Raw genomic sequence first — 17737 nt, 5'->3', positions numbered from 1 at the left:
AGTGACAACCGTACGCATGCGCCCCTTCTGTCTGCCCTTCCGAAGCCTCTTCAAAGTTGTCACTGGAGAATGAGAGTAGAAACGCGGCTACATGTTGTTGGTTAGATAAGTTTAAAGTAAAGGAAATACACATTTGTCCAAACCGAATTTCATGGAAGATACTGGTAAGTTGGCGCAAACCCTTTCTTTGTTAATTCCAAAACCCCGAACTTCTTACCACTCCGCTTGCTGTAATGTGAAGGTGGTGGATGTGTGCGGTCTGGCTAGCTAGCAGCTAACGTTAGGCCCAAACCGAGGCAGGGTTGAAGACCTCACTTCGCTGTGATACTGTTTGTAAGACTTTCAGCCAATTATTGGATTAAAATGAAACGGTCGCCTTTCCCTACTATCGTTACAATGACACGCAGCATCTGGAAACGTTACTAACGTCTTATTTTCGAGGATATACAGTCAGTGGGTATCTATTCAGAGCCGTTTGAATTAGCTAGTTAGCTAGCTACAGTTAGTTAGGTTGCTAAGCCAACTTTACAGTTTTGTTTACCGTATCGTGCTTCAATGACGAGCGACATGTCTAGCTAGCTATCATTACAAGTGGGCTAGTTAAATAGTTAGCTATTTCGGTAGTTTTTCATTGAGCAGGTAAAATGTTGTTTCGTTAGATATAATGATAACTAACGTTACTATACACCAGCACGCGCGCCTGTAGCTAGCTGACACGCTAACTATGTTCCTAAACACGGAAGTACGCATGCTTGTACAAGAGTCGGTGTGACTGGTCAAGTCAAGAGCTGCGGTCAGAGTGGGGATTCTTTAGTTTACAGCTACTTGAATAAACCGAGTTGAGCATGACTTGAATGGTTCAGGTTACTAATCTGGAGCATGTATGATAAATGTATTTGAGCTACTCTCGTTTTCATCTTACGTAGCTAGACATATCTGGATATTTGGATCAGCCGTATAGATTTTTATTGAATGTCAAACCGTGGTTGATAAGGATGTTTTTTTTTGTTGTCATTTTCAGCAGACGCTCTTATCCAGAGCGACTTAGTTAGTGAGTGCATACATTTTCATACTGGCCCCCCGTGGGAAACGAACCCACAACCCTGGCGTTGCAAGCGCCATGCTCTACCAACTGAGCTACAGGGGACTATGTTTTAGTACATTACTAGTAAACTCAGCAAAAAAAGAAACGTCCTCTCACTGTCAACTGCATTCATTTTCAGCAAACTTAACATGTGTAAATATTTGTATGAACATAACAAGATTCAACAACTGAAACATAAACTGAACAAGTTCCACAGACATGTGACTAACAGAAATAGAATAATGTGTCCCTGAAGTACTGCAGTGCATATCCTCCTCATGGACTGCACCAGTTCTTGCTGTGAGATGTTACCCCACTCTTCCACCAAGGTACCTGCAAGCTCCTGGACATTTCTGGGGGGGAATGGCCCTAGCCCTCACCCTCCGATCCAACCGGTTCCAGACGTGCTCAATGGGATTGAGATCCGGGCTCTTTGCTGGCCATGGCAGAACACTGACATTCCTGTCTTGCAGGAAATCACACACAGAACGAGCAGTATGGCTGGTGGCATTGTCATGCTGGAGTGTCATTTCAGGATGAGCCTGCAGGAAGGGTACCACATGAGGGAGGAGGATGTCTTCCCTCTAACACACAGTGTTGAGATTGCCTGCAATGACAACAAGCTCAGTCCAATGATGCTGTGACACACCGCCCCAGACCATGACGGACCCTCCACCTCCAAATCGATCCCGCTCCAGAGTACAGGCCTCGGTGTAACGCTCATTCCTTCGACGATAAATGCGAATCCGACCATCACCCCATGTGAGACAAAACCGCGACTCGTCAGTGAAGAGCACTTTTTGCAAGTCCTGTCTGGTCCAGTGACGGTGGGTTTGTGCCCATAGGCGACGTTGTTGCAGGTGATGTCTGGTGAGGACCTGCCTTACAACAGGCCTACAAGCCCTCAGTCCAGCCTCTCTCAGCCTATTGCGGACAGTCTGATCACTGATGGAGGGATTGTGCGTTCCTGGTGTAACTCAGGCAGTTGTTGTTGTCATCCTGTACCTGTCCCGCAGGTGTGATGTACCGATCCTGTGCAGGTGTTGTTACACATGGTCTGCCACTGCGAGGACGATCAGCTGTCCGTCCTGTCTCCCTGTAGCGCTGTCTTAGGCGTCTCACAGTACGGACATTGCAATTTATTGCCCTGGCCACATCTGCTGCAGTCCTCATGCCTCCTTGCAGCATGCCTAAGGCACGTTCACGCAGATGAGCAGGGACCCTGGGCATCGTTCTTTTTTGCTGACTTTAGATATGCCACACGAACCTATAACCCTGCCTAAACATCAGACTATTACCATGGTTACTCCATAGACTTTCAGTCTGACCAAAGTCGCCCTAAAAAAGACGCAATAGTCTTTATAAGCCAGAATGTTGAAGAAAAATATATTTACCGGTTGTACATGCTGTTGGTCCTTTTTGGTGGTAGGACGTGGAGCAAAAACCAAGCCATGAGGTCGAAGGAATTGTCCGTAGGGCCCCAAGAACAACGGCTTCATCATTCTGAAATGGAAGAAGTTTGGAACCACCAAGACTCTTCCTAGAGCTGGCCGCCCAGCCAAATTGAGTAATCGGGGGAGAAGGGCCTTGGTCAGGGAGGTGACTCTGACAGATGGTCACTCTGACAGAGCTCCAGAGTTCCTCTGTGGAGGTGGGAACACCTGCCAGAAGGACAACCATCTCTACAGCACTCCACCAATCAGGCCTTTTATGGTAGTGGCCAGATGGAAGCCACTCCTCAGTAAAATGCGCATGACAGTTTGCCAGAAGACACCTAAAGGACTCTCAGACCATGAGAAACAAGATTCTTTGGCATGAATACCAAGTGTCACGTCTGGAAACTGGCACCATCCCTACGGCGAAGCATGGTGGTGGCAGCATCATGCTGTGGGGATGTTTTTCAGTGGCAGAGACTGTGAGACTAGTCAGGATCGAGGGAAAGATGAACAGAGCAAAGTACAGAGATCCTTGATGAGCGCTCAGAACCTCAGGTTCACCTTCTAATAGGACAATGACCCTAAGCACAATGCCAAGACAACACAGGAGTGGCTTCGGGACAAGTCTCTGAATGTCCTTGAGTGGCACAGCCAGAGCCCGCACTTGATCCCAATCAAACATCTCTGGCGAGACCTGAGAATAGCTGTGCAGCTACGCTCCCCATCCAACCTGACAGAGCTTGAGTGGAAGTAGTCTACTGAAACATGTTTCCTCGCAATCAGCTGGAAGTGTTTGCAGTCCAGTCTGTGGTTTGGTTAGGCTCAACCATATTGTGCAAGTGCGAATTGCATCAGTATAAAAAAATATACAAACCTATATACACCCCAGCGTACTGAAGGTCGGGTAGATATTTTGTATCAGATTACCTCCAATATGGGGACAAAATCAGGGGACAACAGGTCAAGTAAGTTGAAATGAAGTTTGTTCAACATTCTGACTTGTAATGGGCCTACATGTTAGAGAGGAGAGTATTAGTATTTCACTCTCGGATTATAAAGGGGCTACCAATAACCCAGTCATGTCAATGTGACCTATTGCATTTTATGTCAACACTGTATGGATCCACTCCTGACTCAAGGGCTGGGCGATATATTGTATTAACTGAACTTAATGTTTTAGCGCGTTGTTCCAAATGCCTGGATTGCAAGAATCAAGGCTTACATTTTTCTGGTTTTTATGCGCGTTCTGCCTTTTTAGTCTTGTCTCCTTCGCTCCTTCTGTGCTGTGTGCGCTGTGCACCTTCCCACTCGCACACATACACCAAGCCCCTGCCACACAACATCGACAAAAGATAACAGTTTAAACTCGCTATTTGACGTTTGGTCCAACAGAATCGGTCATATGGACTCCGAAACGCTTAGACGTTATTTTACTGTAATAGATGAGGACATCCTTTCTAACAATACCTTTTTATGTCTCAACTCCCAGAATGTAGAACAGAGCAGACCCTACTAAAACGAGAGTATCGATGAACATGATTGTGGAAAATGTATGCTAAGTTTCTGTCGCGCAACATACCACTAGCAGCATTTTAGCCACAGACTGTTATGTGCTAGATGTCTAGTCTGTGTTTTTATAAATGTGCAATGAGTATAAAAATATGCATTTATATAACAAATTGGCAACTCTTCTCATTCTCAGAAATAGCCTAAGCATCTTCTTATCCAGGCAGGCCACTTGATTTCAGTGTCTAAACAAAGTGAACAGGCTCTGTTGTTCAAATAGTTGGTGACAGACAGGAGGGTGTATTCATAAGTTCAACTGTTCTACCTTGTTGGCAAGCAAGTATATCCAAGTTGGCTAGACTTTAAATATACAGTGAGGGGGAAAAAAGTATTTGATCCCCTGTTGATTTTGTAAGTTTGCCCACTGACAAAGAAATGATCCGTCTATAATTGCAATGGTAGGTTTATTTGAACAGTGAGAGACAGAATAACAACAACAAAATCCAGAAAAACGCATGTCAAAAATTTTATAAATTGATTTGCATTTTAATGAGGGAAATAAGTATATGACCCCCTCTCAATCAGAAAGATTTCTGGCTCCCAGGTGTCTTTTATACAGGTAACGAGCTAAGATTAGGAGCACACTCTTAAAGGGAGTGCTCCTAATCTCAGTTTGTTACCTGTATAAAATATACCTGTCCTCAATCAGATTCCAAACTCTCCACCATGGCCAAGACCAAAGAGCTCTCCAAGGATGTCAGGGACAAGATTGTAGACCTACACAAGAATGGAATGGGCTACAAGACCATCGCCAAGCAGCTTGGTGAGAAGGTGACAACAGTTGGTGCGATTATTTGCAAATGGAAGAAACACAAAATAACTGTCAATCTCTCTCGGCTTGGGGCTCCATGCAAGATCTCACCTCGTGGAGTTGCAATGATCATGAGAACGGTGAGGAATCAGCCCAGAAATACACGGGAGGATCCTGTCAATGATCTCAAGGCAGCTGGGACCATAGTCACCAAGAAAACAATTGGTAACACACTACGCTGTGAAGGACTGAAATCCTGCAGTGCCCGCAAGGTCCCCCTGCTCAAGAAAGCACATATACAGGGCCATCTGAAGTTTGCCAATGAACATCTGAATGATTCAGAGGAGAACTGGGTGAAAGTGTTGTGGTCAGATGAGACCAAAATCGAGCTCTTTGGCATCAACTCAACTCGCCATGTTTGGAGGAGGAGGAATGCTGCCTATGACCCCAAGAACACAATCCCCACCGTCAAACATGGAGGTGAAAACATTATGCTTTGGGGGTGTTTTTCTGCTAAGGGGACAGGACAACTTCACAGCATCAAAGGGACGATGGACTGGGCCATGTACCGTCAAATCTTGGGTGAGAACCTCCTTCCCTCAGCCAGGGCATTGAAAATGGGTCGTGGATGGGTATTCCAGCATGACAATGACCCAAAACACACGGCCAAGGCAACAAAGGAGTGCCTCAAGAAGAAGCTCATTAAGGTCCTGGAGTGGCCTAGCCAGTCTCCAGACCTTAATCCCATAGAAAATCTGTGGAGGGAGCTGAAGGTTCGAGTTGCCAAACGTCAGCCTCGAAACCTTGGAGGAAAAAAAAAAAAAGATCTGCAAAGAGGAGTGGGATAAAATCCCTCCTGAGATGTGTGCAAACCTGGTGGCCAACTACAAGAAACGTCTGACCTCTGTGATTGCCAACAAGGGTTTTGCCACCAAGTACTAAGTCATGTTTTGCAGAGGGGTCAAATACTTATTTCCCTCATTAAAATGCAAATCAATATATAACATTGATGATTTTTTTGTTGTTATTCTGTCTCTCACTGTTCAAATAAGCCTACCATTAAAATGATAGACTGATCATTTCTTTGTCAGTGGGCAAACGTACAAAATCAGCAGGGGATCAAATACTTTTTTCCCTCACTGTAAAGATTAGCTGGCTACTCACTAGCACGTGGGCTTGAGAGATTGTTTATGGGACGTGTTAATTTTCTATAATGCCTGCTACAAGATGTTGGTCATTATTAGTGGATGTGCATTGTTATGGTAAAATTTGTAACAAAAATTGTATTTTTATAGACTTGAAAGCCAGATCAGTGATTGTTTATTTTGATAAAACAATTACAATATTAGTGGGTCTTATGGTTGTGGAAAGCCTATATTTAGCCAAGGTATAATTTTACAATCCCTGAATTAATTAGATTATTCCTGGCTGTTTGAAATATTGACCTTTTGTGTAACAAAGCTTATTTAGAGAATGGCAGAAATACATTTCGATATTTGAGAAATAAGCTTTTTGTGCGTATGGATTAGGGCTGTGACAAATGGACAATTTTGCTTAACTTTTAAACTGTTATTTTCTTAATCGGTTTTCCGTTCAAATGATAAGAAAAAATCGTACATTTCCAATGCAGAATAATGGTCCTATTACGTATGTATGACCTCTAGGGCCGGGCAATGAAGAACACTTTTTCGGTTAGGGTTTTTTCTTAACATTAAGGATCCCAACCCACACCCCTAGTATGGACATTTTCTGGGATCTTTTATTTCAGCTCATGAAACATGGGACTAGCCATATCGCCTGGCCATACCTAATTCCACATCAATTTCCTGTAATACTAACTAATAATTACTGTCCCTTCTCGATCTTGTTATATTGACGTGCAATCTATGTTCTTCTCCCCAGACCTGCACCTCTCAGACGAACCCATGATGGGGATGTTGGACACAGACAGCCCTGAGAGTGGGGAGTCCCCAACCATGGAGGGCAACGGAGAGGGCTTCCTCCCCGACCTGCCTGTCCTCACGCATGCTGCTGAATGGACCATGGATCAGGTCAGTGTGGGAAATGCATGTGGGCTTTGACCTCTTTTGCCCTGGACGTAGTTGTATTGACAAGGCTAATATATCCCTTTGTTATTATTCTGTATAACAACATAGCAGATGTTATTTTGTCTGCCTGCATTACTAATAGGTCTAAACACCAACACTTCCATCTTTCAATAGTGGTGCTCTCTCAAACATGAGGCAGTCCCTTGCCTATTTTCTTAGTGGCGTGTTGGTAATAATTTCCTTCCCCCTTGACCAGGATCCCCATGACAACCTCACCACAGTTATCCACGACTCGGACTCAGAGTCAGATCAGTCGTCACCAGAGGTAATAGAGCAGCACCAGGACCAGCAGTGTGATCTAGGATCCGTTGAACAGGCGGTGCAGCACTTCCAGCTAGCGAGCGCTGAGCTCTTCCAAGAGGAGCGTCGGGAGCAGGAGGATTCAGATGAGCAGTCTCGTTCTCCACAGGTAGAACAACAGAACCAAATGGAGGCGTCGTCAGACGATAGTCGGGATGGACAGAACAACACCGCCACGGAGCCTTTGATACAGAGCGAGAAGATGTCTGACGCTGTAGAACAGCCACAAGAACAAGATCCAGTTCAAGCCCAGCCACCAATGGTTGCAGAAGATGGTAGCCCAGCTAACATGGAACTGGAAGAATCCAAAGAGACAGAGCAGGGGGAACCTGTTGAGGAACCAGCTGTTCCTACAGAGCCTCTCATCCCTGCTGAGTACGAGAAGCTGGCTAAAGGGTGTGAGGAGAACCCTGAAGACTTCAATGGTTGGGTCTACTTGCTGCAGTATGTGGAGCAAGAGGTGAGTGTGGATAAGTCCTGGAATTTTTATGTTGACCCTTGTATTGTAACTAGGTTTTATCTGCTGTCATTCTGCTGTATTGAAAACTAAATGTAAACATTAGGTTTTTCTGTCAGGAAGCAAGTTATAAATGTTATTTTTCCTCAGAATCATCTTGGTGTGGTGAGGAAGGCGTTTGATGCGTTTTTGTTGCGCTACCCCTACTGCTACGGCTACTGGAAGAAGTTTGCTGACACTGAGAAGAAACATGGCAATGCACAGGTGGCAGAGGAGGTAAGTCTGAAAAGAGCATGGCTGGCTCTCTGTCTTCCATGGATGGGCTCATGTAGTGGTATTTGATAGTGTAAATGGACTTCTTCTCCTCCTATCCTCTGTCCTGATCTGAAAGGACTTGACAGGGTTAGTGTCTGGAGCTTTGTTCTGACTACTGTTTGGGTCCTTGCTGTGGCAGTCATTGGCTTTTCACATTGTTTGTCTCATTCCCCAATGTCGTTTTGTCTCCTGTCCGCAGGTGTACCGGCGGGGTGTGCACGCCATCCCCCTCAGTGTGGACTTGTGGCTCCACTACCTGTCCTTCATCAAGGACAACGCTGACCCTGAAGACCCAGAGACACCGTCACGCATTAGAGCGTGAGTAAAGAGCTCTGTCCTCACTGAAAAGTGAAAGACCGCACCTCAACACACACACTCCTGTATATCCACAAGTTAGGTGCATGGGAACCTCGTGACAATTACACAACCAAAACAACAAGTGTCTTACTGATTTTACAGGTCATAGTGTATTGTTAACAGGGTTGGGGAGTAATCTGCTTTCCAAAAAAATAACTATTCAGATTACATATACTTTTGAAAAACTAGATAACTTCTTGATTACTTTAAAATTCAGAAAGGATGTTTGCAGGAAAAAATACATTGACACCTTTCTGTTTTCTCAATGATCTTCAATTCAACATTGAAAAAGGGTGCAAGTTTAAGTTGAGCTAGTCTGACCACAAGTCAGAGACCACTATGATGACACCTCAAATGTGTTTGATGGATCATTTTTGTCTTCTAATGCCTCTTAAAGGGAAAGCAATCAGATTACTTTACATTTTAGTCATTTAACAGACGCTCTTATCCAGAGCGACTTACATGAGCAATTAGGGTTAAGTGCCTTGCTTAAGGGCACATCGACAGATTTTTCACCTAGTTACTGAGTTTGGGTAATCCAAAAGTTAAATTACTGATAAAAAATGTGGACTAGTAACTATAACGGATTACATTTATAAAGTAACCTACCCAACCCTGATCGTTAATCATGTAGTCTGTGTTCTATCCTACAGTGCGTATGAGCATGCTGTGTTGGCAGCAGGGACAGACTTCCGCTCTGACCGTCTGTGGGAGGCCTACATCAACTGGGAGACGGAGCAGGAGAAACTGGCCAACGTCACGGCCATCTACGACCGCATCCTGGGCATCCCCACCCAGCTCTACTCACAGCACCTCCAGAGGTATGACGGGTCAGCTCATTCACAATGGGGTTTGATAAACCTTCCATGAGGGTTATGGTCAACATCTCAGGTTGAGGGTAGCTAAGAGAAATCACACTGAACATTGGCATTAGTTCTAACCTTGTCAGCCACACTCACTTTCAGGGGCACTATCTGGTAGTACTTTTGGTTCTCTTAGTGCTGTACTGAATGTCTCTCTTCAGGTTCAAAGAGCACGTGCAGAACAACAACCCCAAACACTTCCTGTCAGAGGAGGAGTTTGTCCAGCTGAGGGTGGAGCTAGCCAAAGCCAATGCAGTCACAGTCGATGAGGAGGGAGAGGTAGCAACACCTGCTGAGCCAGAGGGGCTCCCAGCCGGCACCGAGGACCTCCCAGATCCTGCTAAGGTACGCCTCCTCCTCCTCACCCTCAGGGGGGGTTGATGTAACACAACATGCCAGAGGCCCTCGCCTCTTCATCATCACCCATGGAGACATCATCCATGGGAAGAAACACAAATCTGTGCAGGTTTGAAGAGGTGTCTTTCCGTCAGCAGCCAAGCCAATGAGTACGTGGGGGATTCAAGTTGGCATCATCCAGTCAGGGATTCGGCTTAAAACTGGTCAGGAATGGACGGATCGTGGGCCGGCTGGCCTAGTCGAGTGACCCCTCACCCTCTCCAGTCCCCAGCACCAGGGCTGGCCTACAGTCATGGTGTATATGGTACATACCCTGCCCCGGGGTGTGCCTCGGTCTCTGGGTAGGCCCCCACACCTTCTACAGGCAGGGCCCCTGCTTGTCTGTGGCTCTCTCTTGGTCTCATGGTGATGTAAATAACCTTGGCAGCTGGACATGCAGTTTGCACATCAGTGGAGAATGAGATGGTTACGAGATTGTGTTTTAAAGTCAAGTGGTTAACATTGAGTGTCTTGTGTTATGTTTAGAGGGTGACAGAGATCGAGAACATGCGCCACAAGGTGATCGAGTCACGCCAGGAGGTGTTCAACCAAAACGAGCAGGAGGTCAGCAAACGCTGGGCCTTCGAGGAAGGGGTGAGTACTGACACCTGTCTTTACTGATCAGAATATTATCCAATTGTATTTCATATTGCTAAAAGGAATAGTTCACCTCAAAGTTTTCATACCTCTAAAGTGGGCTTTGTCAAGCTGGGTCGAGATGGAATTGGATGGTGCCACACTTTCCCATTCATTTGGGATTGAGGCCTACAGATGTCTACACAATAGATGGAATACGAGGTATGAAAATATCTGACAAATGTTGATTTTGGGGTGAACTATCCCTCTAATTTCCTTCCATTGTTAATGACGTTAATTTGAAATGGTTGTAAATGTAGGTCTTGCACCATTTTGAATGCTGTGTTTCTCTTCTCCCCTTGTAGATAAAACGCCCCTACTTCCACGTTAAAGCCCTGGAGAAGACCCAGCTCAGCAACTGGAAGGAGTATCTGGACTTTGAGATCGAGAATGGCACTCCTGAACGCGTGGTCGTTTTGTTCGAACGCTGCCTCATCGCCTGTGCTCTCTACGAGGACTTCTGGACGAAGGTAACCCAACCCCTAACCTTTGACCTTCAACCCCACTTCAAAAATAATGACCCCCGCACTTCCCCCATCAACGATTTCATCACTTCCTGACAACAGTAAATCGTCCTGAACATCTCTTCTTTGCGTGTAACGTTGATCTGTTAATCACTGTATCTGTTGTATTAGGGGATGGCCAGCTTTGCCACACAAGATTTGACTCCAGCATTTGCCAACTACTACGTTGCATCTTCTCCGTCTCCCACTACCTTACAGAAACTTATCTTATTGGTTCCATGAAGGTGCTGATGGGTTTACAAAGAACATTTCTAAAAACACGATCTTGTCAATGAAGAAATTCACTGGTTGAGCAAACCGGAATTGGGTGTTTTTAAAATGTTGTTGTCACCTTCCCCTCCTCGTCTTCTCTCCACCTCCTGCTCTCCATCCACCCCTTCCCCCCCTCTTTCTCCAACCCTCCTCTCTTTCTCTCGCTTCACACTGAAGTATGCAAAATATATAGAGAGCTACAGCATTGAGGGAGTGAGACATGTGTACAAGAAGGCGTGTACCATCCACCTGTCCAAGAAGCCCAACATTCACCTGCTGTGGGCTGCGTTCGAGGAGCAGCAGGGTGAGTGGTGTTTCTAGTTCCCTCTTAACATCTTATTCACATAGAGCTGTGACGATTATGACATTTTGGGTAAGGATTCATTGTCAAGCAAATTACCTTACTGTTATTGTCATTTTTGTTTAACTGTTTTGAGCTTGTAATGTATGATAATGCATCTATGAAAATCAGCTACGACATGCATACCTAATGAATGCAACACAGCTCCCGTCTAAATAAAGTAATGTTTTTGACCGCTTGGAACTTTTGGAAATGAAGCTTCTCCTCCTGCCTGTGTCGTTTTGCTTGTAGAAAATGTGTATCTATTTGAAAATGAAATTCAATCCCCACCCTATTAAAATGAATGTATTAAGACAATTCTGACAAAACAACTTTGGTTCATATAATAATATAATATAATATGCCATTTAGCAGACGCTTTTATCCAAAGCGACTTACAGTCATGCGTGCATACATTTTTGTGTATGGGTGGTCCCGGGGATCGAACCCACTACCTTGGCGTTACAAGCGCCGTGCTCTACCAGCTGAGAGCACGGCGCTTGTAACATAATTGTTGGTTATACGATTATTGTGCCAGCCCCACGATTCACACACATCTCACTTGTCATTAGACCTTTACCAGATGTGATTTACAAACAAGTATATTCAAAAAACGAGGCTGAGACGATCAAATAATATAAGTTCAAAAGCCTTGGTAGCCTCTGTCTACACAGACTAGTAAGAAACATTCAACCCAGAAGTGGAACTGAGTTCGTGTTTTGTTTCCCTGCAGGGAACATAGAGGAGGCGCGCGGCATCCTGAAGTCTCTGGAAGAGGCGGTACCGGGCCTGGCCATGGTGCGTCTGCGGCAGGTCAGCCTGGAACGTCGCCACGGCAACCTGGAGGAGGCGGAGGCCCTGCTGAGGGAGGCGATGGCATCGGGGAAGAACGCCAGCGAGACGTCGTTCTACGCCGTGAAGCTGGCCCGGCAGCTGCTGAAGGTGCAGAGGAGCCTCACCAAGGCCCGCAAGGTGTTGCTGGACACCATAGACAAGGACCAGGTAAGATCACAGAGCTAGATGAAGAATGGAATCACTTGGTTCAGGATCTTGAGATTGAGATGTGTTATTGAGAGACAGTACATGGTGTCAAAGGGAGTTTGATTCAGAGAAAATGTGTTTAGAGAAACCATTTTAGTTCATCATTAATCTACTGTGTGTGTGTCTCTCTCCAGACGAGTCCTAAACTGTACCTGAACCTGCTGGAGCTGGAGTACAGTGGGGATGTGCAGCAGAACGAGGCGGAAATCTTGGCCTGCTTCGACCGCGCCCTGAACAGCCCGCTGCCCCTCGACTCCCGCCTCACCTTCTCTCAGCGCAAGGTCGAGTTCCTCGAGGACTTTGGCAGCGACATCAATAAGTCAGTTCACCTACAGTACCTACACCCTCAAACAATTAATACATTTTCACTGACCAGTGTTCTGATTAGTCAATGAATGACAGTAAATCCATATGGCTTGAACCCATCCTCACAGGTTAGTGACTGCGTACGATGAACACCAGAAGCTTCTGAAAGAACATGAGTCGACAAAGAGGAAAGCAGAGAATGGGTAAGATTTGAATTTGTTCACTTCTCTGTTGAACATTTACGACATTGAGTACAACACAATAGGATCGGTAGGATGCTTCATAGCAGGTTGTGAATTGCCATACCTGAATTGATTAGTTGGGTGCTCTTGATTGACATGAACCTGCTCCTTCATGTCCCTGCAGCTCCCAGGAGCCCGAGTCGAAGAGACAGCGTACAGACGACCACCCAGGCTCAGGGCACATGATGCAGGGAGACAACTCTGCCTACAACTACAACTGGTACCAAGTGAGTCCTATGATAGAGCAGTGTCAAACATTCTGTTATACACTCAATTTGTATTGCAAGGTGACAAATGTAATACCATCCCTGACAAAGGCGCTCCATGCCAAAATTGGTTCTCACTAGAATAGAAAACAGGAGTGCGATAGTGTTGAGCTCTATCATCTGGTGACGCTGACACTAGAATAAGATGTTCCTGAGTATTTGAAGGAATGCCAACTAACCCTGTCTGTCTTTGCTTTCGTTTTCCAGCAACAGTACAACAACTGGGGACAGCATTCCTGGGGACAGTACAACCAGTATGCCCAGCAGTATAACCAGTACTACCCCCCTCCACCCACATGATGTCTCACAGACAGATGGACAGAGATCCTTCTGAAGGAAGAAATTCAGAGGAAGCATCTTTTCTACCCAGCCCAACCGCTCAGCTCAGCTAGACCATCTTCCTCCTTCTTTGGTTTGATGTTGTTTCCATTGGCCATTTGACACATTCACTGTAGTCACCATCTCACCATCATTCATTGACTGACTGCTTTTTGTGTTCGTTACGCATGTGTTGTTGATGCGGACTTCAGATGAATTTTTATTTTCCCCTCAGTTAAAATTACGCTAAATTATATGTTTTCAATTTTAGATTGAATGGCTGCTTAGTTTGGTTCCTCTTCGATATCTATGTTTGGGAAAACTAGTTATGTTTGATACAGATTATAGATTCGTATGGAGGTAGTGGTACCTGCTGTGCTCAGAGTCCTCCCTGAGGCTCTCTCTGCTTTCCTAAAATGTGAGCTTTTCAAGATTATGGTTTGTTTTGTTTCCTGGGACAAGAACAGAAATGAATGAAGATTCTTTTTATTTTGACTTAATTTCATAATAAAGACATTGATATCCTATTTCTTGTTTCTGTTTTGTTATTCCCTGAATTAACCCTTCTTATACTATATTAATATCACTGCCATTGCAGCGTAACTGTTAAAGATTGGTGAGCAATTGCATGTACCTATCCAATCATAACTTTTAGTAATTGTCATGTTTAAGAGCGTCTGCTAAATGATGTAAATGTACTTACTCCTTGTACACAATTTATAGATTAAGCATATGTCATACTCAGCAGACATCAACCCTGGTCATGGAGTGGTACAGTAGGATGTGGCATGTGCTGGCTTTTGTTCCAAGTCCAACCCACCACTATAAAGCTGATTCAGTTTATCATGGTCTTGATCCAGCAGTTCTAATAGGCTTTTTATGTTGTGGATGGGAGTGACCTCAGCCAGTGTACTTAGAATGAGAAATTACAGTACTAGAAGGGACTCCTAAGAACCCTGTCCCTTTTGATGGTCCCAATGTCAGCCATGTTGGCCAACCATGGTTTGCCAGTGCTGTGATAGTGCAGATAAATTCTACAAATTCAAGTTTTAAACTATGTTAGCTAGGTAGCCAGCCAGTTTTAGAGGAATGATTCCATACATTTTTCAAATTAACTGCCCATATTCCATTTGGACAATGCTGTCAATCCACAACCATACACTGGCTCAAATCAGTTGATGATAAGATTTAGACAAGTCCTGATATTGTATCATATAATAGGACTCACAACTTTCCAAAAATGTATGGTCTGTTTACATATATTTTAGAGGCTATTTATACAGTAAATGTGTATAAAACCTGTATAAACTATCTGTAATTATGACAATATCTTAGGTTGACTATAATTCCATTACACAATTTCTGATACATCAACATGCCTTACTTTTATTTTCCTGCATAATTAAAAGCAGGAAATGCATCACTTATGCCTCTCCTTCCATTCATTCCCAATTAGACAAGTTTGGGATTTCTCCCTGACCAAGATGGCTGCCATTCACACTGCATTGTGGAACTTTGAGGGTTTATGAAATGCTCCTCTAGTAATTTAACAGACTCTCTATGGTTTACTACTTATCTACGTCACACGTTGTCACATGCGCACCGCCGACGCGCAGTAAGTCCTTTTTTAACCTAGTGTTGAACGACTAGCATCAAACAAGGTAAGGCCTGTGCAAAATGAGAGGAAATAATGAATTGTATACCCTTTAGAGACAACATATCAGGTCGGAATATTGGTCGTAAGTACTTCACCATCCACGACGAACAATTGCTTGTTGGATTGCCTTGTATTTAGCAATTTTAAGAGTTTTTCCGGAACCGCGTGCCCCATGTGGCTAACTTTAGCTAGCTAATTACGTGACTGTCGCTAAGCAAACAAGTATGGATGCCTAGCTAGCTACAAGTTGGTCGTATAATAAATATATGTTCGTATAATAAAACGTATTTTCACATTTGTCATGTTGCTGATTTGCAAACTCTTATTGCCGGGCTATCTATGTCTAACTACAACTTAAGCTAACGTTAGCCAGTCAACTTAATCCATGCCTCACAACATTACTGCAATACTAGCTAGTTGTCTATTTAACTAGTTAGCATTTCTCTTTTCAGCGAACTTATAGTTATTGGTTCCTAAATGGCTATTTATAGATTTTTAGATATCTAACAAATTAACCACTTAAGGAGGCAATATGTCAAACTATCTTCAACCCTAGCTCAGTCATTGTTGCTTTTTAGAGGGGATTCAAGTCACATGTGGACCAATGATGACACCCCAATTCCTGCCTGCTGTTCATACTAGACGCTAACTGGCCATCTCTTCCTATCCACAGCATCAAGATGCAGCTCTTCTTGCGTGCCCAGAACACTCACACCCTTGAGGTGACTGGACAGGAGACCGTCAGAGACATCAAGGTGAGGCCAAGCTAGGATACATCAATGAACATGTTAATTGTGGTGTAATGATAACTGGTGTACTAGTCCCGTGTAGCTCAGTTGGTAGAGCATAGCGCTTGCAACGCCAGGGTTGTGGGTTCGTTTCCCACGGGGGGCCAGTATGAAAAATGAATGCATTCACTAACTGTAAGTCGCTCTGGATAAGAGCGTCTGCTAAATGACTAAAATGTACAATGCCACAATTAGTGTTTATAATATAATATGCCATTTAGCAGACGCTTTTATCCAAAGCGACTTAGTCATGTGTGCATACATTTTATAATAATAATATGCCATTTAGCAGACGCTTTTATCCAAAGCGACTTACAGTCATGCTTGCATACATTTTTGTGTATGGGTGGTCCCGGGGATCGAACCCACTACCTTTGCGTTACAAGCGCCGTGCTCTACCAGCTGAGCTACAGAGGGTGGTCCCAGGGATCGAACCCACTACCCTGGCGTTACAAGCGCCATGCTCTTGTTCCATTGTCTGGATTTGTTACATGTATGTAAATTGTCTGGATGCATGCATGTCTGGATCAAACCATTGAGTGTGTCTGTGGGGTTGTTTCAGGTCCATGTCCAGACTCTGGAGGGTCTCCTAGTGGAGGACCAGGTGCTGTTGCTGGCCGGCTCCCCCCTGGAGGATGCTTCCTCTCTGGTGGAATGTGGCATCTCTGAGCACTGCACCCTGGAGGTGGCCGGCAGACTTCTGGGAGGTCAGTTCCCAAAATGATGGTGCACCAAACATGGCCTGATTTTAATACTTTGAAAATGCATCCTTCCCCCCTTGAAAGTAATCACAGATGAGGATTGGATTGTTTAAAGAAATAGTGAATACCATGCTTTGATTTATCAAAAGGATTACTGGTACATTTTATTTTATCGTCCATTGCACAAAAGGTCCAACCGAAACTTGACTTCTGCTTTTAACACAATCCGTCTAAATTGGAGAGGTGCAGGGGGCTGCCACATTGGGGAGCTGTTGTGGGGGGTTAACTGCCTTGCTCAAGGGCAGAACAACAGATTATTCACCTTGTCGGCTCAGATTAAAAAAGGCAACCTTTTGGTTACTGGCGCAGTGCTCTAACCGCTAGGAACCTGCTACCTATCACATACAGTTCCAGATCAGTAGTTAACTCAAGGATGCTCTACGATGGTCTATTGTCATTAGTTCCATTGCTCTATGTTCACTCAGGATAATCACTGTTTTCTTTCTCTCTCTACCAGGAAAGGTCCATGGCTCCCTGGCCCGTGCCGGTAAAGTGAGGGGACAGACACCCAAGGTCAGCAGATACTTTCTGCATTTCTTTAAAAAAATATATGATAGATAGACATTATGTTAGTTGGTTATGATTTTGTAGTTGATATTGTGGCAGTTGTAACATTGTCTGGTTGTTTCAAAGTCATTATAGCTCCTGGGTTAGTGTCTGCTAAATGTAATATATTTCTGCAGAGTAATGACCATAGTAGCACTGTCCCTCTATCACTTCAGGTTGACAAACAGGAGAAGAAGAAGAAGAAGACTGGTCGTGCCAAGCGTCGCATCCAGTACAACAGGCGCTTCGTCAACGTTGTGCCCACCTTCGGCAAGAAGAAGGGCCCCAACGCCAACTCCTAAGGACCCTGTCCCTCTTCAGGAGAATGCTTGTTATCACACCCCTTTAGTTTTAACCCACTGAAAGGTTTTCCTCCTGTACAGAATAAAGATTTGGCTAAGACTAAAGAACAACTTGTTTGTTTGTC

General features: G+C 44.6%; 2 protein-coding genes across 2 annotated transcripts; both read left to right on the top strand.

The window, feature by feature from the left end:
- The first annotated feature begins 33 nt into the window (after positions 1-33).
- On the top strand, positions 34-14085 carry LOC311108771 (pre-mRNA-processing factor 39-like). Its single transcript, XM_084151515.1, has 15 exons — positions 34-164; positions 6740-6888; positions 7142-7705; positions 7853-7978; positions 8217-8335; positions 9028-9195; positions 9399-9582; positions 10120-10227; positions 10575-10739; positions 11223-11349; positions 12119-12387; positions 12561-12745; positions 12861-12935; positions 13099-13201; positions 13448-14085. The coding sequence occupies exons 1-15, from the start codon at positions 152-154 to the stop codon at positions 13538-13540; spliced, it is 2448 nt and encodes an 815-aa protein (XP_084007641.1). The 5' UTR covers positions 34-151; the 3' UTR covers positions 13541-14085.
- A 1047-nt stretch (positions 14086-15132) lies between these two features.
- On the top strand, positions 15133-17723 carry LOC311108502 (ubiquitin-like FUBI-ribosomal protein eS30 fusion protein). The gene is made up of 5 exons (XM_084151135.1): positions 15133-15219; positions 15889-15970; positions 16566-16710; positions 17222-17277; positions 17487-17723. Exons 2-5 carry the CDS (start codon positions 15896-15898, stop codon positions 17610-17612), a joined length of 402 nt encoding a protein of 133 aa, XP_084007261.1. The 5' UTR covers positions 15133-15219; positions 15889-15895; the 3' UTR covers positions 17613-17723.
- Positions 17724-17737: the final 14 nt, after the last annotated feature.

This window comes from Coregonus lavaretus (assembly GCF_964263955.1).
Source record: "Coregonus lavaretus genome assembly, chromosome: 33".
In the NCBI taxonomy this organism is placed as follows: Eukaryota; Metazoa; Chordata; class Actinopteri; order Salmoniformes; family Salmonidae; genus Coregonus; species Coregonus lavaretus.
Note: the sequence above shows the minus strand (reverse complement) of the source record. Positions and strands in the feature narration are given on the sequence as shown.

What these genes read in the sequence shown, in the direction of transcription:
- LOC311108771 (XM_084151515.1), top strand. An exon ending in TGCAGTATGTGGAGCAAGAG is followed by an intron (nt 7,706 to 7,852) that starts GTGAGTGTGGAT and finishes ATTTTTCCTCAG; the next exon opens with AATCATCTTGGTGTGGTGAG. An exon ending in TACTCACAGCACCTCCAGAG is followed by an intron (nt 9,196 to 9,398) that starts GTATGACGGGTC and finishes GTCTCTCTTCAG; the next exon opens with GTTCAAAGAGCACGTGCAGA.
- LOC311108502 (XM_084151135.1), top strand. Translation starts at nt 15,896, where the DNA reads ATGCAGCTCTTCTTGCGTGCCCAGAACACTCACACCCTTGAGGTGACT. An exon ending in AGACCGTCAGAGACATCAAG is followed by an intron (nt 15,971 to 16,565) that starts GTGAGGCCAAGC and finishes GGGTTGTTTCAG; the next exon opens with GTCCATGTCCAGACTCTGGA. An exon ending in TGAGGGGACAGACACCCAAG is followed by an intron (nt 17,278 to 17,486) that starts GTCAGCAGATAC and finishes CTATCACTTCAG; the next exon opens with GTTGACAAACAGGAGAAGAA.